Source organism: Pyxicephalus adspersus, chromosome Z (genome assembly GCF_032062135.1).
Source record: "Pyxicephalus adspersus chromosome Z, UCB_Pads_2.0, whole genome shotgun sequence".
Classification (NCBI taxonomy): domain Eukaryota; kingdom Metazoa; phylum Chordata; class Amphibia; order Anura; family Pyxicephalidae; genus Pyxicephalus; species Pyxicephalus adspersus.
Genome location: NC_092871.1, coordinates 8169025 through 8192179, shown reverse-complemented (window position 1 = coordinate 8192179; position 23155 = coordinate 8169025). Strand labels below are relative to the sequence as shown.

Below are 23155 nucleotides of genomic sequence, written 5' to 3'. Positions count from 1 at the left end.
AATCTAGTAGGTGGGGGAATTTCACACACAATAGGATGGGAGATATGTAGTGGTGGGAAGTAGTGGTGGTTTCAAATGACAGAAGAAGACGGGTAGGCAAGTTTTAAAAAATGGGTTTTGAGCGCTCATATCACCCAAACATCTTCACTAGACAAATGCCGACAGTTGAAAAGTCATTGCTTCCTATAGGAAACATAAACTTTTTTTTTTTAAGTTACCGCCAATTCTATATTCTGAAATGTGTTGTTTAAACAGCAGAAGCACATTAGGACCCTACTACACCCATGTCTATATTACTTAATAATACATCCTCAGAGATGGCTTGTTTTTGCCAAAATGTCTGAGTAGTTTTAAATGTATGTTTGGTGCCCTCATCAGTTATTTGTTATGTGTTTTAGGCTGACGCCAGACTTTAACACTGTACCTTTTTGCTTCTTACACCACAGCAAGAGGCAGCTTTCACTCCAAGACAATCTGCAGCACATGCTGTCCCCCCCTCAAATCACCATTGGCCCTAGTGTACAGCGAAGGCCGGACACACAGCCCCCTCCCCTCCACAGGGGAAAATCCCAACAGCTGACGGTGCAGGCCGCCCACAAAGCCCGGCCAAGCAGCGGTAACCTACTGCAGAGCCCAGAACCTATGTATGGAGCCGCCAGACTGAGGCAGCAGTCAGTGGAGAAAGATGCTGGAGGGCTTAAACCCAGTATTACCAAGCAGGTACCGTCATCCGCACATCTTTCACTGCTGTAGCTGTCTGGTTAGGTTGTGCGTAATGTTTGGCTTTCCTCCTCCAGCACTCACACACACAGTCCACATTGAACCCAGTCACACCTGCCTCGGAACGCACAGTTGCCTGGGTGTCTAATATGCCTCATCTTTCCGCCGACATTGAAAGTGCTCACATAGAACGAGAGGAGTACAAACTAAAAGAGTACTCAAAGTCTATGGATGAGAGCCGCCTTGAGCGGGTGAGTACATCTGTCCTGTACACGTTACTTTTCAGAATGATACATAACAGTTCTTTCTCTGCCACCCTGTCCAACGTCTTCTCCATTATCCTTCCCTGCTTCTCTTCCATCCTCCTGCTTGCCCTCCTTCCATCAGATATACCTGCCCATTTCCTGCCATTATACACAGCCCATCTTCCAGTATATAAATTCCAGTATCTAAATTCTAATATTGCTTTCTCCTCCTTTTAAATCTATTCTGCCCTGCTAAGTTACAAATATCATGCCCTCGTTGTTTTCCACCATCTTACTTTGTAGTACTGTCTGTGCTTCTGTGCCACCACCCTATCCTGCACCAATCCTTCTATCTTATTCTATTCTCCTGGAGTCCAACTATCTAAATGTTAGCATTTAGCATTATCACTAATCCATTTTGCACTACTGTCATCCTCACCAAACTGTCTCCTGTCCTATCATGCTTCTCCTTCACTGTCTGTCATCTCTCGTCTGCAGATATGCTCTCCTATCCCTCCACAATTCTGTTTTATATCTTTATTGTGTATAACATCTGCCAATGTCCCATCCATTTTCTGCTTTGTCCTGCTCTGCTCTATTGTCATTCGATCATTCTTTCCCTCCACCATTCCATGATTCTTCTCTTCTACGATTTCTCATTTAATTATATCTTGACCTGTTTCTCCATTGTTCTTTTTTTTATTTTTATGCAGCTCAGTTTTTTATTCATAGTATTGTCGAACCCTATCACCATGTGCTGGCCTACATTTTCTCCTCCACCAGCCCAAACTGCTTCTCTTCCACCACTGTGTTCTATATCTCTTTTATTATCTCACCCTGTTACTTTTTTTCATCACTCCTTCCCGCTTTTCTGTCTTATGTCTTCTCTTGTCTTGTCTTAGATCTTACTCAGCATCCCATAATATGTCTTATCCAGTAGTTTATTCTATTTGTTTTCTATTATTCCGTTGTGTTCCCATAGCACAATTCTCTCCTTTTTTTTCGTCCACAATCCTGTCTTGCTTCTCCACTGCTTTGTCCCTCTTTTCTTCTGCATCTTATCCTGCTTCTTCTCCATCCTCTGCAAGGTCCTCTTTATTAGGTCCAAATTTTTCAGTACCCATCCAACTTTTATACAATCCTGTTGTGATCATGCATCATCCATTCGTGGTGCTTTAACATCCTTTCTTGCTGGTTATCCAGCATCTGATCTGCTATCACCCTGTCTTCACTTGCTTTCATTATCACATTCTATTTATCTTGCACAAGCCACGTCATCCTGTCTTCCCCCTTGGTACCACCCTGTCATGTTTTACCTTAACTACCTTATCTTGCTTCTTTGCATTTATCCCTTCCCATTTTGACTTTCTGTATCATAATATCCTGCTTCTCCCTACGATCCCATCTATTCCTATACCAACTTCTTATGCCTTTCCTACTTTTTCCCATCATCCTTTCATCCACCATCACTTCTTCTTCATTATATTGTCACACTTCTGTTTCTCAAGTTTTTAAAACTCCTTCATTTCCATCCTCTCTGTCCTTCCATTTACTGATGTCACGTTGTTCTCCTTGTTCTCTCCTCTATCTTTCTCAGTGTCTGTTCTTACTTCTCCACTTCCTTCAACTCTCTTGTCTCTTTCCTTCCATCTTTCCTCCTCTCTCTCCTCCTCCCTGTCTCACCCGACCTTTAGGTTAAGGAGTATGAGGAGGAGATCTACTCTCTGAAGGAAAGACTCATAATGTCCAACAAGAAGCTAGAGGAGTACGAGAGACGCCTTCTCTCCCAGGAAGAACAAACTAATAAAATGCTGCATCAATATCAGTCTCGGCTAGAGGAGAGTGAAAAGCGGCTTCGGCTGCAGCAGGCAGAGAAGGATACGCAGATCAAGAGCATCTTAAACAGGTTAGAAATGGTAAATACTCTATTATTTACTTCTGGGGATTGGGGGGGAGGTGGGAAAGGGGATCCTCTGGAACTGGGATCCCCTGTAATAGACACAATATACAGAGAAAACATACCATATGACCACCAAATATGAGCATAGTGTAAGGCCTTTAGGAGCCTTTGCTAATTTGACAACTTCCCTTCTAATTTCTCCCTCATCCTTTCTATGGAGAAGCACCATCATCACTCACCATCTTCCACATTTTTGGATATAATATGGCCCAACTTGAACATTTGTTTTTTGTAACATACTTATGGGACATAGCTCGTCCATTGGATCCTGGTATCTATATTGCACGCTTTGATGCCCTGTTCAATAAATCCCAGTGGCATTTTTTTTTACAAGGTATTGACTGTAATTCTCAGTATGGACCTTTTGCAGCTCAGAATCAAAGTAATGTTTAAATCTTTCCACCTTCAGTTTATTTCATTGTTTGTGTCAGACTTTTTAGCCTAGCAATCAAATGTCACCTGATGCCTGAAAATGTTGCCTCAGCCCTGTGTAAGCTCTGACTAGATCAACTCCAAGCTTACACGGGCCATTTTTTCCTTGCCCCAAGCAGAGACGTCCGAGATAAGCTGAAGAAAAGCAAAGTATGGCGTTAAAATAGGCTTATTGCTTTGCCTGACATAGACAAAACTCAGGACTGGATATTCACATTCTTGTATGAACCCACAAATGACCTGTACTCTTCAGGCATTGCTTCAGCATTTCAGCAAGATATTAGCATTGATTTTACTTCTTGCCGGGAATTGTTCTTTAAGTTTTACACATTTAATCCTATCTTCCATAACTCCGATCGATTTAGGTTGCTATTTGAATAATGTTATTGTCTTTCTTTCTACTTTCTGTAAACTGGTTAGTTTTTATATACAAAATTGTATGTAATAATGGTTAGAAATTGAGGAACAGAGGCAAGCACAAGTGTTTCTGAAGTGTCCATGCCTTTTTGTTACACTTTAGGTTTAGAGGTTACACTTGTGTTTGGAGTTAGATTTAGGCATTACAGTATGTTGAAGTCCAGGGTTGCATCTAGGAATTATATGTCCAGCCTTTTTTTTTTTGAACAGCCAAATAAAGATATAAAACCTCTGCCAGATGTTTGTTGCAACAATTTTAACAGAGAGAACATGAAAGAACATGAAAAAATTTTAATAAATTCACAGATTAAATAAGGGAAACACGAAATATCTGAATCCAGCACAGATTCTTGTCCTTTCCCACAAGAAATTGTTTGGCTGGACTACACTTTTAGGGTGAACAGTTAGTTTCAGGTAATTCCGTTTCATAAAATATGATTCACCAGTTTATCACTTATTTTTTTGTTTGTAAAATGTCTTACCTTCAAGATCATATTCACCCACAAGAGTTCTAAAAATAACATATTGTACTAAAATATTCTCAGTCCCTATTATATTGGATATGTCTGCTTCTATGACTTCCATATTCCATTGTGGAGAGGATAATTTATATTGGCCCTTTTAATAGCATTTTTCCAGGACATTTTCTGTTTTATTTAGCTAGAAAGAGAAAGGATCACAGTCATAATCTCCCAGCCTTTGTTTACACTGTTCATATTTATCATTATGACCAACAAAAGGCAAAGGGTTGGTTTACTCTTCTTTGTGTTGGCTCCGTGGGTTTTACAATATTAACTAACACCACTGCACCATCAATGCAGTATTACTAACCTTCTAAATCAGCTGACCCTGGGCCTAGTTTGGAAAAATGTCTGATGTCTCAAGTAATTGGTGACCCAGACAAGAAAGGCATAGGGCCCTGTGATAGAGGAACCAATGAGATACCCTTGGGGAGGCAGGATAAAGAATAAGATTGTGCACAAAGTGCTGATCATGTATGTGGAATGACATCTAATACACCTGGAGACATAGGACCTGATTTATTATAGCTGTCCAAGGCTGGGGAAGATATCATGGGAGAACCTGGGTGTTCCAGCAAATTTGAAATGGATTTGTTCCAGGGTTGAAAACATTTGCCAAGTATTACAAATGATTTTTAAGAAATCTATTCCTGCTTTGCTGGGTCACCTAGAGAGCTTTAATAAATCAAGTCCATAGTGTTTCCGGTATAGCTCTCTGTAGTGGTATAGCTCTCTTATACTGGATATGATAGACTATCATGGGGGGTCTTGGGTGATCCAGCAAACCTTAACTGGTTTCTCTGCTATTAGTTGGCAAATATTTGCTGAATCACCCAGGTTCACCGACAATAGTTAACATTCTCCTGCCTTGGAGAGGTTTAAAAAAATCGGACTCACTGGGCCTGATTTTTTAAAGCTCTCCAAGGCTGAAGAGGATACACTTTCATCAGTGAAGCTGGGTGATCTAGCAAACTTGGTAGGCTAGCAAATGACATCTTTTGCTAGCCTACCAGAATTGGTGGATCACCCAGCTTCACTGACGAAAGTGTATCCTCTCCAGCTTTGGAAGGCTTTATTAAATCAGGCCCATTATATCTGTGATGACTGCTCAAAGACCTTGGGTGAGCATAAAGGTACCTAAATAAATTTGCCATAGTCAATTTGGATATTTATTCTTTAACCCCTCTCAAAAAATTTTTATACTGATTTGTCAATGCTGTTGCCATATCCTCCCTCATGGGGAGCCACGCCAGCCCATCCTTATGGAAAAATTCCATTCTGTCCTGCAGAGAGTCCTGTCATTGGGCGCATTGTAGACACCGTGTTTAGGAATAGGATTTTCTCTGCACATATTGTTACATAGCAGGTCAGGGTGAAAAACGACATAAATCCATCAAGTTCAACCACTAGGAAAATTAGCATATCCCAGATACAAAACCCTATAAGACATAGTTGGTCCAGAGGAAGGCATCTAAACCCCTGGTACGATTTCCTCCGACATGGGAAAAAAATTCCTTCCTGATTGCATGAGGCAATCGGATGTTCCCTGGATCAACAGTCTCCGTTATCTTTACTTTAAAGTCTTAATCCCCAGGTATATTATGTGCTTCCAGCTTTTTCTTAAAGCAATCTATAGTAGTTGCTGAAACTACTTCCCGAGGGAGTCGATTCCACATTTTCACAGACCTTACAGTGAAGAATCCCTTCCTTATCGGGAGCTTAAACTTCTTTTCCTCCAGACACAAAGAATGCCCTTTTGTGCTTTGTAACGATATTAAAGTGAATGATTGGGAAGATAATTCTCTATATAGACCATTTATATATTTATACAGGGTGATTATATCCCCCTTATACTTCTCTTCTCAAGGGAGAATAGATTCAATTCAGCCAATCTCTTCTCATAGCTGAGCTCCTCCATTCCTTTTATTAGTTTAGTTGCCCTTCTCTGCACTCTTACCTATTCCACAATGTCCTTTTTGTGAACTTGTGCCCAAACGTGGACTGCATATTCCAGATGCGGTCTGACCAATGCTTTGTACAGGGTCAGGATTATGTCTCCATCTCTGCAGTCTATTCCTCTTTTAATACAAGAAAGTACTTTACTAGCTTTAGATATGTGGAAAAGAAGCTGGGGATTGGGCCACACAGTGTGGATCAGACAGGAGCTTGGACATGTGAATATCATAATTTGGGAAAGTTTCTGGAAGACATAAAAGTGTACAAAAAATGAGATATGAAAATGCCATATTACTTTAAAGTTTTTGTAACTAAATATATTATTAAAATACAAGTAGATTAGGTACCCAAATCTGTCCTAAAATCTGCCTTCTGTCACCCCCTTCCACAGCAGTTTAAAGACTAATAACATTGAGAGCCAACCATAAAGGTAGCCAGGTGTGTAAAGTAAATGTCTATACCCATCATACCAGGGCAGTGTTTGGCTCGTTAAGTCACCCTGAGCTGTCACACGAGGGTGAGATGATAGTCCTCAGTCTTGTGTAAGTTCTAACTTGGAACTTATGGTGAACTATCTGGTATGCTGGTGGTCAAATAGAGTTTCAGGGGATGGGAAGAAGGGAAATTGTAAACCTTCATTAAAGTTTACATAATCTGTAATGATGAGATTCTCTTATTTGTCGCCTCTTGGTCCGTATATATACTTTAAAAGCAACAATGTACCTGCCTATCCTGCCAGGAATCTTGTGAGCTGATAACCTCACCATGCATTACGAAAACCTTAAAAATAAATGAGAAGTTTTGGCTGAAGTTCAGTTTATTCTGCAATTGAACAGTGACCTATAATTCTCCCTTTCTCCCTGCTGTCTTCTTCCAAACAGCTTTAATCAGTCATATTTTCCGGTTCCTTTAAATACATTATCCCGCTGCTCTATTAGATATTTTTTTTTTTCCCCTCAAACCCCACAACCGAGAATCTTCCAGCTTTCAGGGAAATGGGATTCCTCGAATCAGAGGGGGCTGTAACATACAAAATGTTCCAGCCTGAATAATAGCCTCTCGTTCTCGCTGCCGCTAGACGCCACCGTTCTTAATCTGTTTGCTTGGAAATTTTGCTACGTATTCTCTATTCATCAAAAGCTGAAAGATTGCAGCAGAGGCTTGGCACAACTAAAGAATGGGAGCTTATGTCAGCATTATTTAAAGCAGATGAGACATGGGTCCCGTTTTTTAGATTGGAAAACAGGGACTATTGATGTGGCCCCTTTGAATTTGTTGTTTAAAGCTGACCTCCGGACTTTTCTTTAGTCTTGAACTGTTGTACCGGCTCCCCTTGTCTACTGAAATAGCTTAATCTGATTTCACTACACATTGTGGCTTTTACATTGTTTGCATTAGAAACTACAAGTCAGATACAGCCATCTGGTTAGATGACATCCATGCGCATTGCATTTTAGTTCAACCATGGATGGCTAACAACCACTGGCTAGGTCCAGGCACTGTCAGGTCACTGTGGAAGTGATGCCAGTCCTTCCCAGGGTGAGACAGTCACTTTGCTCTGCCTAGGCATGGTGGCAGCAACGTTTAATGACATTTTAGGGTTTGGAAGATCATTTTGAGTTGATAAAAGTATATTTAAACACCAACTACAATTGGTTAGGTCCACTGCCTTCATAGGTGAGGCTTCTTTTCACTTCCTGTATCTGGGACACAACAATATGTTCAACAATACAATCAAACGGTATGTGAAATCTCTTCTTAGCTGTCCCCAAAATAGGCCTGCCTTGTAAAATGTTAGACTTCCCATTCCTTTTACCATTGAGGGTAACAGGACAAATTGGATCAACCTCTACACAAGGGACACAGACAGAAGTGTAGCACTTCTTTAGTCTATCAAACAAAAGCCCTTCGATACAATCCAAATGTCTTATCAATTTTATATTCTGTTGATGGTTGCTTATCTATATCTCCGGTCTGCACATGTGCCAGGATCATTATGAGTCCTGCTACTTTGGCAGTTTAATTTCATTTATTCTATGAAATGAATGCAGTCTATGTCTATAAGGTACAGAATATTTGGTTTCTGAACTTCTCTCTTCAAGCTCTTGCAGAGTCAGATGATTTTAATAATAATAATTTGGGAAGGACAGGAGTTCACTGAGCCCTATGGATTAGGACATGCATGGGCCCATTTGTACTGTGCATTGAGCATACAGTATACCAGTGGTTTTCTCAACCAGGGTTCCCCAAGAAGCTGCTAGGGGTTCCTTCAGCAATGAGCAGTTTGTGTTTCTCAGGTCAAATGACTGGTGGTTTAAGTGACACCAATGATCTTTTTTCTATCTGTAAGAGTGACATTCTTCCCACTGGCCAGCAATGTAAGAGACATTCTTCCCACTGACCACCACACTAATATACTGTGATCGGTGGATGTAGTAATTACAGAAAGAGTTCCCTGATGACCTGAAAGTTATTTCAAGGGTTCCCCGATGTTTAAAAGGTTGAGAAACACTGCAGTATACATTTTGTTCTGTCTGTGTTGTGTTCTGTGTATGCTTTGTGCAGTGTGTTTCCTGCACACACATATACAAATATATGGCATGCATATATTCTGTATGCCCTGGGTGTGCTATCTGTGCTGTGTACTGTGTGCTTTCCATGTCTACTATGTTTTGTGTGTCTTCTGTATGCTTTGTGTATAATAAATGAATCCACTTCTTCTATTCCCGTGAGTGCAATCCCAAATCAGTGCACTACTACGGGGCCAAACAAGTAACGTTAACCTATTCCTAAATATAATAAGGGATAAATCATATTAGGATGTGAGCTTTTAAAGATGAAATATCAAAAAATAATTCTAATAATGCTGCAGGTAAATTTGTATTAACGTGCCATGAGCAGAAAATAACAGGAGTAGCAGCTAAGAGCATGCCAAGGAAATCAAAAAACAAAATTCTATTGTAAAAATAAATGGATTTTGTTGTGTTATCTTTAAACGAGCTGCACATGGCTGCAATGTTCTGGGCTAAATTTAAAAATAAATGTTCCGAGTATGCATTGTATGCAGCAGCCCACTTATTGCAAACAAAAGCATTTTATAAAAATGGAATTGTTTTGCTATTATGTTTGAGTTATGCAGCTTAAGTTGATTTTATAAAATATTCAGATTTCCCTTATACCTCTCTATTTATTTAGTGCAGTAGCAGCATCTGACTTTTTTTTCCAAGTCCAATCAATTCCTTTCTAGAATGTTTTTTTATCGGAGAGAGATTTTATTAAAGTGGGTCTGCAATTACACGCACGAGATGAGACTTCTCATGTTCAGTGATTGAAGAGCACCAGTCAGAAACAGCCAGCTGTTAAAATAAGAGTGTTCACTACTTTTTGTTGTAAAAGTGCAACCTTACTTTTCATAGTTCGCTGCTTGTGCTGTTCACTTATTTTCACTCCCTGACCAAGCAGCAATGTTTGTCCATAAGACCTCCGAGGAGTCTGACTTGTCTCGTACCTGGAGGGTAAACCTACCATGTTCATAAAGTCTTTATTTTGTTGTCATGTGATCCTGACACCACCTGCCAAAACTGAGGTTCAGGAGGGAGCTAGGAAGGACCCACAGCCTGATAATTCTTTGACAAGTAAATAACTGAAATCATGTTATGATGTAGCAAAAAGCATTGTGGCTTAGCAATCGTTAGATGTGGTGGCAGAATTCATTGTCTTTTTTTAGAGCTTTTTCTTTTCCACATTTCTACACGGTGATGCTACCAGTAACATTCTTCCTGTCCTAAAAGGTGCAATACTCACTTACTGTACTGGACAACAGAGACAAGACTTCTGAATCCTCTCCCTCTTTGGTTCGCCTTAAAGAGGGAGAGGAGTTCATAAGTCTGTAGAAATAGCTGGGAACAATGTAACTGATTTCAGTGCAGCACACCGAGCACAGGAGGGTATCAGCTGAGGATATATATTTTTTAGACTTTAAAAAGCAAATGAGAGTAATTCATTGCTTGTTTGGGTTTACATATACTTTAAAGATGAATAGCTTATACAAATGGTGGCTCCCCTTTTTTTGTAATTTTTTTAAGCTTGGTAAGCCTAGGAGAAATATATTTACCTTGCTACCCCATTAGCTAGCACCTTCTATTGGTCCCACAATGGGGGTGAGCCTTGATGAGCTCAGGAGCCGTGCAGGATTGTGGGTCCTGCATTATGTATGAAGACATCTGACATCTGTTTTGCTTACACAGCCAATGGAAAGGAGCGGCTTCATGGCACCAGTTGGAAGGTCAATTGATTTCTCTGGTATAGCCTTACAAAACCATCAGCACCGATCTGTACATAACCTTTAGAACCAGAGCTGTGTGAGGGACCCGACAGGCCAATCCACTACAAGGAAAGCTGCAGTTTTAAAAGAAACTCCTGAGCAGTGGCAATATACAGGAATTGATTTGTGTTGGATTACTGCGTGATGAATACACCAGTGTTTAGAGCAGAACTAGTTCCACTCAAGAATCCATGTTCAGGCAGGTCATTACTGCAGATAGAAACAGGTGATGTCCCTTTTGCAATAATCCCTCCTACCTACCTGATCACGCCAGGTCTCTGGCAAAAAGCTGAGCTGTTCATGTTCAGCTTTGCAATCCCGGCTTCCCCTGCTCATGCCGAGAATGAATGAATTCCCATGCACCTGCACGGGAGATACATCATCCTGGTTTGGCCAATCAAGATGGCCAAAGATACTCTAGAGGAAGAGAAAAAAGATTATTGCACGGGAACATGGACAGGTGAGTTACACAGGTTTAATTCCGCTTTAAAGGAAGCACAGGCTTTATTTTTGCAACCTAAATAAATGAGGTTCTTTAGGTGGACCAGTGGCCAGCTTGTGATCATTTAAGTATTTCAAGCTGAATTCTAGGCAGATATAAAAGCTAAACATCTTAGAGATGATTGTTCCTCCTTTCAGTTGTATTGCTCTTTTTTCACCCTATTGTGGTCATAATTTCTCTTATATTCAGAACTTGTTTGCAGTTTCCAGTTAGGAAAAAAACCACAGACTTTTTAGCACACAGTGACATTTGCATCACATATATTGTATTAGTAATAAGTATTAACACTATCCATTGTTTGAAGGTTAACACGTATCTGAAAGCAATGTGTCCCTGCTGCTCATACCAACCAACGAAATGCTTCTTTTCCATGACTACCCAAACCATAAAAATATTAGGTGGGATCTGATTTGTACAAAGCCTTTTGCTTCGGATATTTTTGCACCAGAGTTTTGGAATGGCCCCTTAACATTACACATTAGGAAAGGTTCCACACTCACGGTCTGTGTAGGCTTGGTGCTTTCAGCGGCCATGTTTTTTGTTCTCTCCCCAACAGGTTGATGGTGGTGGAGGAGGAAATCAGGAAGGATCACACGCACGAACCCATCGATATGAAGAGGAGACTTATCGAGGCTCAGGTGGAAATTACAATGTCATTGTGCCTTTCTGTGTTACATGCCCATCCCACCCTGTCTGTGTCTTTCATCCATAGGGGCAGATGAGAGCGCCAGTGCTGAAATACAGATAGGGACTGCAGGAGGAGGAAGACGACCCTGCAGATTAACGCTATAATCACCACAGAAAGTATACCTGTCTCCTGGTGACCCTAAAGTTCCTCTACTTGTTCTTTATTTGCATTTTGTACAGATGCACACGTCAGAGTGAGCCCCTAAATGTGCACATTAGAGAGCTCATTCCACTACACTTAATTCCACAAATAAACCTCATTATAAAAGCAGTGATATGGATTTAAAAAAGATAACCACACCTTCAAATAATGCTGAATATATAATGTGTGAAGGTGGTTGCAGTTTTTAACTGGATCTGACAAAAATAGATGTTCTTTGTTATAAAGGATATTTAGAAATGTTATTAATGCATAAGCTTTACATGTGCCTTTTGTCCACAATTCCCTGCTGAAAAATAGTTCACTTGCTGATATGTAAGGAGGCCTAGGCACTACTGTGTCTACAGCCTCATAGTTGTATATCTGTAGTTTGAGATCTAAGATCTGCTGCCTGTGACTGCTAGTGTCAGGGGATTTTGAATGTGATTTAGTGATATCACCACTGTGCTGCTAACTGTTCTCCTTGCTGGAGGCTTTGACATGAGGAAGCCCTGCCTTTATCAAGATGGCAGCCTCCATGTGGAGACACCAGAAAGATACAGTAAAGTAGGGGAAGACCGCAGACATCATGGTAACAAGGTATTTGCCCCTTTTTGGGTACAGATTTTAAGGTTTGGTTTGTGTAATTTGTTTATGCCATGCCGAGGCAACTGTTCACTTTAAATGCATTACGCTAGTTACTTTCACTTACTTTCCGTTTGCTCCTCTGCTGCTTGCTTTGGGTTCTGGAATTAAGGTGAAATACCTGGTGCTTTACCTTATATAGGAAGTTGGTGACCTGTTACAATGGGTCTCTTTGTAAGTCCAAATTACACCAGATCATTACACAAGGCTTCATTTACTCTCTTAAGTAGGGTGAATGTTACATCAGAGTAGCTCTGGAAAGGAGGTGTAATGAGCTGCAGAGGTGGTATGAAAGTTATATGAACGTTACAAAATTCTAGATAATATTAGGCTGATTTATGGTGCTGCCCAGGAAACCTCTTCATTGTCTATTTATTTATGGAGGTTGAGCAGTGGAACATTGTAAGTATGAAATGTATCATATATCACATGTCTTGTGTCTTTATCATGTCATTATCATCAATTAGATAGTTATAATGTTGTCAAGTTAATTTGTGAGAATCATTGAAATTGAATTCTTTTTTAGTTCTTGAGAGGAAGAACTTTACTCCAAACAGATTCATCCATTTTGGATGACATAACCAAGGTTCACTCACTGATTCTAGTTCTTTACTTGTTTATGGGACTTTGGCGTGTAGATCTTTTTCTTCTCATCCACTTTATGGTGGAAAAATATGACTATTTAGTCCCAAGTGAGTTATCCTTTTTACTATATGTCCAAAAATTTGTGGACACCTGTTGGGCAGACCATTTCATAAACCTAAGCATTACAATGGAGATGAACCTCTCTTTGCAACCTTGCAACTAGGACACCGGCCTGCTGGCAACCCCAAAAAATGGCCTTCCCAAACTGCGGCCACAAGGTTAGAAGCAACTGATTGTATAAAATGAGTATTGAAAACCTCCTAATTCAGTAATTTGGAGGGGTGTCCACAATCGTTTGGCCATATAGAGCATTTCGATTAGGAATCACCCTTTGGAATCACATTTGATGAGGAAAAAACCCAGAGATGTAAAGGGTTGCAAAGACCCAACAAGAAACAGGCACTGCTACACTCCACCTTAAACATAAAAATCTCTGGTTGATTGAGTTTTACTTCAACAGTTATAGAATTGTGCCCATAATTGTAAAGTAAGAGAGATGAAAAAACAAGGTTTGTACATCATGCTTACACCCCGTATCATATTTTGCCACATCAAACACATGCATTTCTACAGTTGGTGAAAGGGTCTCTTAAATGGGGAGAAACTCACCCCAGATGAGTATTTAAAAAGTAGGACTTTAAGGTAATATAAATTTGTACATACACAAGTTTTATTTGTTATATACTACCAGTTGTCCTCTAAACTGACGCCTTTTACCCTCTGCTGCGTCTGCTTTACACTAGACAAGTAGACTAATTTTAGCTCATCAGCTTTGTATATTCAGAGGTCCTAGACCTTTAATAAAATCTATTTATGGAAAAGATCAATATGTCATATTTGGGATTTCCCATAATCTCCGTGTCATCGTTGGGACATTTACCTTGAATTATGTCTTGGGCAGCATGGTGGCTCAGTGCACACTTGCCTTTGCAGCGCTAGGTCCAAGGTTCGAATTTCAGCCAGGACACTGTCTGCAAAGAGTTTGCAGGTTCTTTCCGTGTGGTTTTCCTCCGGGTACTCCGGTTTCCTCCTACATTCCAAAAACATGCAGTTAGGTTAGTTGGCCTCCCCCCAAAATTGTCCTTAGACCATATTAAAGACATATGACCTTGGTAGGGACATTAGATTTGGGCTCCTTTGAGGGACAGCTAGTGACATGACTATGGACTTTGTACAGCGCTGGGTAATATGTCGGTGTTATATAAATACTGTGTAATATTAATAATATCTCGGTTCCCCCCAAAGAAGCCTACTGGCTAAATGCATCAGGGTTGAAATCATCATTATTGAACTACATATCCCCTGTTTGTTTTCTCATGGGAATTTTTTATAAACTTCAATATTCTAACTATTTTACATATGTTTCTAATGGTTAACATTAGTGGATCTCTGTATATAACAAATAAAACTTGTTTACTTACAAATTTATATTGCTTTAAAACCCCACTTTTTTGATACTCATCTGTGATGAGTTTTTCTCTATTGAATGTTATATGTACCTAAAGGCTGGCACAACTTTACCGTGATAGAGGACAACTTGCTCCCTGTTCTTCTAATAAATGTATCTTCTTATTACATGTTAACAGATAGGGCAACACGATATGATACTGGGTGCAAACAAGGTATGCCAATGTATAATCCTTGTTTTTAATTTTTTTGATTAATATTTTTGTGCTGAAAAAAATAGTTAACCTTTATACTTATACCTTGTACATGCCCTTAAAGTCAAAAGGGTTTTTGAGTTTATTGACTCCGTATTGAAGCCAAAGGATCAGATGACAGCCAGGCAGGTAGTATTTACTGTATGGGACCAGTAATGGCAGCCTCCATATTTCCATTTTGTTTAAAGAGACAATCAGGCAAAGTAACAGTGACTCCTGATAGCCCATGCTCACCAAGTTAGGCCTGCCCATCCCCACTCCCAATCTCCGATGTTGGATTGGTTGTCAGATCTGGTGGAACAGAACAGAGGCATTGGAGTGTGGATAGCTGAATATACTGTGTGGCTGGGGATGGGCTATAAGGAGACACGGGCATTTGTCCTAAATGGAAAAAATTGCTTTTTAAGTTGGCACGCATGGTCTTATTTTGATCCAGCAGATGAAGTTCTATAAGCTGCATAGGGTATGATTCTATATCGAGTGTGTATCACATATCAACCAATCAGATTGCATTTCCGTCTGGGTAGATGCAATAAGACATATGATTGGTTTCCTTTCCGCTTTTGCTTAAGAAGCCTATTTTGTTTCCCTATATTGTTTTTTTTCTATAATATCTTTTTTTTTCATTTTTTTTTTAAAGTTGGACCTTTTTTATGTCAGCCATCTTCAGTGGACTGCAAACAACTGCTGTGGTACTGGGTGGTGCCAATTATCCACCTGACTTTTCAAAATCGTGTCCTCTGTCTAATGATCATGCTACAGCTTTGTATTTTGTTGGCAAAGTGAATTGTCAAAGCCTTCTGCTTTAAAGTGACCCTGTCATGAGAGAAGCTCGGAGGGTGTCGTTGCTATATTAAGGATCATTGTGTGGCTGTTTCTGGCATCAATACTTTTTGAGTGCATGTGGTAAACGAGCATCAGGAAAGTGTCAGAATGCCTTATCTCTATGCTTGTTTCAAGTCAGTGATTCCTGCCAAAGCCAACATATTGGTAAACAGGAACAGGAAGTAGCATTTTCAGAATGAGAGTTCAACAGTGGCAGCCTCCACAAATCTCCCTTGACAAACGCCACAATGAAACTCCTGAAAATTCTAGATGAGTGTCATGCTTATCCCAGTTTTCATTTCTCTGCATGGCAGGAAACAAATATGCAGATCAGGTGTTCTGACTTCTCTTTGATGTTCCAAATCTGTATGTGCCAATCTTTGATTTTTTTTCTAATCACAGTTAATTATACAGAGGTCAGGTACTCAAAAAAAGTATTGAAACAAGAGGATCAGCATGACGCACATTTTTATAAAGATGTCAGCAATGCCAGCCTCTGTTTTTCTCTCATGACAGGCTTTATGTTCACATATGTATTATTGTACCTGCGATAGATGAAGGCCAGCTACACCCTGAGATGATATCTCTCAGAGATACCGGTGGTGAGATTCCTCCACAGCAGTCTGGGCCTTTACACTTTCCACAAGGTCAAGGTGTCATTCTTTCACTGCTGGATTCACAATTACAACTTCAAATCCAATGGGGTACACAACTATTTGGCTAATAGCCACAAGATTTAGAGTCAGCTCGATTTTCTGGTGGAAGAAGCTAATCGGTGGAGCCTTTAGAGAGATAATGGAGCCATCATGTACTTCAGCTTTCTAAAAACTGCTCTTACATACACACATCAGATAATAGTCACCTGAGATGAACGGTCTTGCTTGTTTCAGGTGAAAATCTGACATGCATACAGGTCCAAAGATGTCACAATGTTGTATAGATAAATTATCAATTGGGAATGACTGATGGGTGGAGCACAGCTTAGTACCGTTTGCTCGTCCTCTTCTCTCTATTGAACAGAATGGCGCAAGAATGTACAGCACTCGCCCATTCATCTGTCACTGGAAATGATCACGACAATATTCTGACGTTCATGGGATGCCTGTACAGAGCTTTAAAGAGGATGTCTCGCAGCTCCATCAGACAGGCAGCTCAACAGCCAACTGAATGAACCAGCATGGCTGGCTGACTACACTGCTGCTAATTGTGAGAAAGTGTCTCGGCGCCCAATAACACTACAGCGTTCTATTGCAGTTTGTTACATTAAGGTAGCCTATTCAATATGAATTTGGCTGCCACTGCACCAAAAGCATGAAAAATCTTACATGGACCTTATGGTATTAATGCAGCACACCATAACGCATGGTATATGTGTTGTGGTGCATTAGACTCTACTGTACTATTCAATGAAGAGTCAATGAGGAGCCACTACAACACACATTTTAGCACACAGGTGTGAATGGGCCCTTAGTGTTGTCAGCCTGCAACAAGAAAGTCTGTTTCTGGTATAATCTTCAGATCAGAAAGAGATTCACAAAACAACTATTTACCCAAAGAAAAAATGAATGCAATTGAAAGTATGAAAAAATAGATTGAGATTGAGTTTACACTGACATTTAATGCATTCATGCATTCAATTCACTCACGCATGCATGTGCATTGGTTTAATGTCTTAAGGCATCCAAATGCACAAACTAGGTGCATGTAATATTTTTTGTAACGCAGCCCACAATAATGCACTCCCATTGGCAAGGTGTGTTTTGGTACCATTAAAAACCAATGGCACCACAGTGCACCAATTTGTGTGTTTACACATTGCAATAATACCTAATTGCCTGCAATGCATCAGCGTGAACCTGGCCCAAGGGTGTACAGACATTTTAGGTGAAGATCCCGGAAGGAATTTGGGACTACAAAGTGAAGGCTGCAGCAGGTGTCCAGAATGGGGCACTCAAGTGCAGAGATCTCACTATCAGTGGCCTTGAGAGATAAAAGACACAACCCAACTTCAGCCAAAACGTTATAGTGCTAGGAAGGGTTAGAGCCTATGATAGGTTTATATTGCTGCCCGTTTCCCAATGGGAAGAAGTACCACTTACTTCTTGTCAGGACAGGAAGTGATGGAATAGTTAGAACTTCTGACAATGTTTTAAATGCTTTCTGTGTCTTCTTGTAATGATGGCAACTAAACGCGCCATGTTCTGTCATGGTGACAACCGGATCCCATATTTCTTGTCTAGGTGATAGAGGGACAGGGAAAATGTCTTTATGGGGTAGCAGTTAGAAAAAAAGTACTGACACCTTCCTAAATGTTGGCTGGAGTTAGGCTTTAAATGGATCAATGCCAGAGAATGTTAGTTTTGGTGGTTATTGCATTACGGACCCCAACTATTGTGTATTTTTATCTGAGCCCGAAAAATCCTTTGACATTAATGTGCCTGACTGTCTGTTTGTGACTTGTAGTCACATCATTGGGCCTTATATATTAAAGCGTATCTAAATGTAAAAGCAAAAATGTATTATATTGCAGCCTACCGGTCCTTAGATGTTTTCTTTTTGCAGGCTTCTTTTTCTTTTGTTTAGCTGCTGATCCTGTCGGTAACACCTTTTGCCTCTAGCACCGAGGGGTGAGGTGTTTTCTAGTCCACAAATATACCTGAGAAAGGAAAATGTAACTCATGACATGGCAGCACAGGTTACCATCTTCTAAAAACTCGTGTGAAGTCCAGCCTGGCTGACAACATACAATAGAGAAAAAGGTATAGACAAAAAATAACAGGAAATTTGTTGTATAAAGGATCACAGGTAAAATTAAAGATAAAAAAAACCTGAAAATGACTGCAGCCATGCACATGTAAGGACCTGTAAGCTGACATGTATTACATTTTTGTTGTTGGTTTAGATACACTTAAAATGTATTACTGTATGGAGGAAGAAGTGCTTTACTGTCCATGGTAGCCAATCAGATTCTCCTTTTGTAACATTAGTGGACAGCATTGTCTGCCATGGAAATAAGAGCCATTCTTCCATTTAGCACTTTGAGAAGTATAGCTTATTGTTGTTTTTTTATTGTAGTTTGTCTTCTTTCTGATATATATGTATGTATATCTATGGATGACTTGCCCCTACATTCCTAAGTAAGCTCTCTTTCCTCCTTTACCCCTACAGGAGAAGAAGTTTCCCTCCGTGGGTACAGCAGACCCGCGTCTGAGGCTGGCGACACCATGGAATGGGGCCCTTCCACCTCTGCCTCCTCGACTCCAAATCACAGAAAATGGAGACTTTCTAAACTCAAGTAACCACCACTAACCGGAGCTGAGGGGTCCATCCAGGAGCCTGGGGGGGAGGAAGGGGGACTGGAATTCCCCTAAATGAGGCATCTGTCCATGGGCCCAAAGGAAAGGGGGCTGGAAACCCCCCTTTCCTCCATGACTCTGACATCGTCCCTCTGCGCCGTCTAGACCTGCGGCCGACAATCTGTGTGACCCCGGACACACTTGGGAAGTGGAGAGGAGAGAGAAGGGGACATCGCACTGAACTTAGCCTAAGACCCCCCTTTGACCGTATAAACCTATTTCCTAAGCCTTTGTTCTGTTTGGACTTCTAAAATCTATAAATTCTTCTGTTTTGTCTTAAATTTTATCAGTTGGCCCTCTTAAGTCTCCTGATCTCCCCCCTCGCTCTCTGTCTCAGGTCTGATGCCCTGGGATTCGCACTGACAGGTCTGCACTGTAGGGGGTATCTCACCAAATCCATATCCTCATCCTATCACCTTCTACCTTCATTTTTATCTCCAGTCTGATGACACCTTTCTTTATAATTTGACTGAGGCCATGATTTCATCATTTCATGATCTATCTTTTCTGTGTTACATGGTCAAAAAGTCATGAGGTTGCTTGAGTTGACTCATTGGAAATCGATTAGTCGCATTGGGAATAGTGCAACAGGAAGGAGGTTTTCATTAGAATATGATTGAATGTGAAATTGGCAAAGAGGACTTTCAAGACGTCCCAATGGAAAGTGGAAAACGTCAAAATAAAGGTTGTTGACAATGGTAGAACAAAGATTGGATGGAGAGGTCATTAAAATGTACCTGTGGGGGCAATTTCATTGGCTGGACAATAATTTGTAATTAACAGCCTGCTAGCTCATCAGGTACCAAGCTTACAAGCAGCAAATTTTCTCTGTAGCTGTCTTGCTTGTGCCTGAAAGACAGGTACACTTTAAAGACCAGAAGGTCAGACCAAAAGGAAGGCCATTGAAAGAAAGGTAAACTTTTTTAGAGGGTTATCTCAGTACATATCCTGTTATACCTCCTTTAAATGAGCAGCTGTTCTGGGAGACTTGAGATCATCCAATTCTTATCAATATAACTATGATTAATATTATTGAAATTTTATTTATTTCTTGAAATCTGTCAGTCCGAGTGGAGCCGAACGAGTGATAGAAGTCTCCCGCCCAAAGAACTTACAATCTAACTCCACTTCCTGTGACACGGGGAGTTTATACATAACTTGGCCTCAAAGGTCGTGTGGGACTTGCGTTTGGATGGGGGAGGGAGGTGGCAAGGGAACTCGTTCCGCCCATTATCGGAGGTTGGTGCCATAAAAAAGAAAAAAAAAAAGGGCCCCTCTTCACTTTTGTGACAAGGAGCTGCTGGGCCCGAAATGAATGTGTCAGTACAAAAAAAAAAAGATATTCTGATTGTATTTGGTTCTTTTTGACGTTCTGTGTAAATATAAAAAAAAGTTTAAAGAAAAAAAAAAACAGAGAATTCAGAGTCGTTCTGTGAATCGAGAGCTCAGAAAGCAACTAATATTTGTTATTTATTATGACATATATTTATATATTTAAGGAAGAGACAACAGGTGCTGACATCCATTGTCCGCTCAATATTTCACTCTCCCAGTCTCTACAGTCATCGGAATTTCCTGTCACATCTCATCAAAGGGACTTGAGGGGTCAGAGCAATGCCGGCTAGAAAGTTTGCATTATAGCCAAAGAATAGTAAATCTGCAGTTCCTTTGAAATGCTACAAAGAAACAATTGGTTAAAATCCAGTTGAAGCATCACTTTAAATACCTCCCAGGTGCATCACACAAAATTTAAAGTTTGTTGTATTGATAAAGCAGCCACCGCCTGAGCAGAAAAGCTTGTCCCATGCCAGCCATTTGTACAGATAGACTGTACTGTACTCTGTATTATGCTGGCAGGTGCCATAACTTTTATGCTTGCAGTTTAGCTTCTTACTAGAGAACACAAACTGTAAGAGCACCTTTTTGACGCAACTGAAAAGAAATTCAGTAATTTTAAATTTAAAATGTTTAGTTGTGCTTTAGGTTTGGGCATCTTCTAATGTCTGCTTTTTCCTGTGTTTATCTTCAAATTTTTTTCTCTGTGCTTGTGAAGGACATGGATTCAACAACCATGATATATAAACCAAGGCAAGTCGGTGCTTAGTTATGCTGGATCCTCCGATGCTGGATGGTAGGATGAAGCTTGGTACTGATTGGATAGTCAAAGACTCACATATATCCTTGGCCTTGAATTTGGGTTTCTTTGCATGCCCCTAGGTCTTGATCTGAAGATAAACACAGGTACTGCCTGCACTTTACCATTAAACCTCATTCCCATACTTTGTGTGCACTTCAAAAGCCAAATCCAGATTCAAAATCGATGTTGCTAGCGAGCCGAATCACATGCTGACATTTCATATCGTTTGGGAAGTCCAATGGAAAGTTATCTCTGCCAGGGTTCTTATTGCCTCCCATTTGCCAAGGTAAATGACGGTGCCAAGTTTCTCTAGTGGATTCTTCAATCAAGATGTGAGAGAGTGACACCTTAATTATGTCCTTGGGAATGGGGTGAAGACACAACTGCAGCAGAGAACTTTGCATGGAGTCCCCAAGAAATGTTAGAGGTGCTGTTATGAATTAACCCAGCGCTTGCCATCCAAAAAGTAAATTAGGTTTTAGGGTCAGTTAGTCTTTAAAAGAGAACTTTATATATTTATGAATATTTTTGTGAAAAGATTCGTGGATTTGTCCAACTTTGAAAGAGTAGTCATATTTTTTATTTCTAAACTTCTACACTTTTAGGAAAAATTTTGAATCCTATAATGCACCTTAAATTTGAGCAATGTATCCAATGGTCCACCAAGTTTTGGGTTGTTTAGAACTACTACCCCTGCTAGTCACAAAACCAGAATTTTATTCTCCAAGAGTTTTTTTGAAACCCCACCAGGGAAAATGTCCTTTCTTTGTTGACTTGAATATGCCATAGGCTTCTTGGCATTGGCCAGCCTCAACAATATGCATAACCCTGGGAACGTAAATCCAGAGATGATGCTGCCAATCAGATCCAGCCTGTGTGAAGCCCCATGTCTGATCAGGCAATTTTTTACAATTTCCAGTGGGCAGATGTCTACTAGGGATTGCCAGGTTAGAGTAGATGAACCCCATCAATGAATCCCATTGAAATCCAGTGGAGGGGGAAGTCTATGCATAGCATGATTGCCAAACCATAGCATACAACCACAAACTGGGTTCTAGTTTCTTAGGAAAGGTGAGAGTTTGAATGAAAGGGTCATTGTTTTATTATTTATTTAAAAGATAACATCAATACATTATATAAATTTATTTAAAATAGTTGTTTGCTGCTCCTCCTTAGTATTCTCCAAATACACCTCAATATGAGCTTAGCTATTGGCTATTAACTTCAATATCATTGTCCCTGTCTCCCCCAAAATGTGGGTCCCTTTGATGAGATCTGCAGCCAGTCAGAATTCCTGTCCTTCTCATACTTTGCCGATCGGTATGAGAAGGATGCACAACACACGCGCACACTGCAGACAGGAGGATACAACATATTATCTAAAGGTGACTAAGCCTAACTTATTTTTGGGTGTATACTTTTTAAAACAATAAATAAAAAGTTAAATATGTAAATGAATTGTGAATTTGTTATTAAGCTCTTTCGTGCTGATCATCGGTGTAAGGTCCATTGATTTGTATTTTAAATAGGCTGTACTTTAGCCATACATGGAACAGCGGTTGGCTAGAAGCCATCATGAGAGGCCACAGTGTGCAGCTTTTGTGCAGCAACCTGCAATTCATTATTGCAAATACTGACTTTATGAAAGTCAAGGGATAATACCTTGCCCCCAAAAGGTGATAAGCTTTGTGAGAGGAAACCCAATAATTCCGTAGGGGAGATGGTGAAAGCTCCACTGACCACCCTGGGTGCTGACTCTTCCAGTAGTATTTAGATTACAATGCACGTTGAGTATGACCAGCAATCAATGTGTGGGTGCTCTAAATAAGGATTCAGATGGTGCTTTTAGATATCAATGATCATTCATGATCACTCCAAGAAGTGTGTCAAGAGACGCATAGGTCTTAGAGTGTTAATGACCTTCGTATGATCAATGCAGAGGCCTGCACAGAGCCTGAAGTTCTATAACAGGCAGTATTTTGT

The 23155-nt window shown here is 40.3% G+C and overlaps 1 protein-coding gene across 15 annotated transcripts in view; it reads left to right on the top strand.

The window, feature by feature from the left end:
* Positions 1 to 22626, top strand: part of SYNGAP1 (synaptic Ras GTPase activating protein 1) — a 154793-nt gene extending 132167 nt beyond the window's left edge. For 9 of the 15 annotated variants that reach the window (XM_072430369.1, XM_072430368.1, XM_072430366.1 and 6 more), the window contains 6 exons: positions 447 to 720; positions 798 to 971; positions 2660 to 2871; positions 11634 to 11715; positions 15495 to 15546; positions 18848 to 22626. In XM_072430369.1, coding sequence (XP_072286470.1) covers positions 447 to 720; positions 798 to 971; positions 2660 to 2871; positions 11634 to 11715; positions 15495 to 15546; positions 18848 to 18978 — 925 coding nt within the window. In that variant the 3' untranslated portion in view covers positions 18979 to 22626. Of the gene's footprint in view, positions 1 to 446; positions 721 to 797; positions 972 to 2562; positions 2882 to 11633; positions 11716 to 15494; positions 15547 to 18847 lie in introns of those variants that run through there. The other 6 variants (XM_072430381.1, XM_072430371.1, XM_072430374.1 and 3 more) reach the window with 4 other exon arrangements.
* The last annotated feature ends 529 nt before the right edge of the window (positions 22627 to 23155 follow it).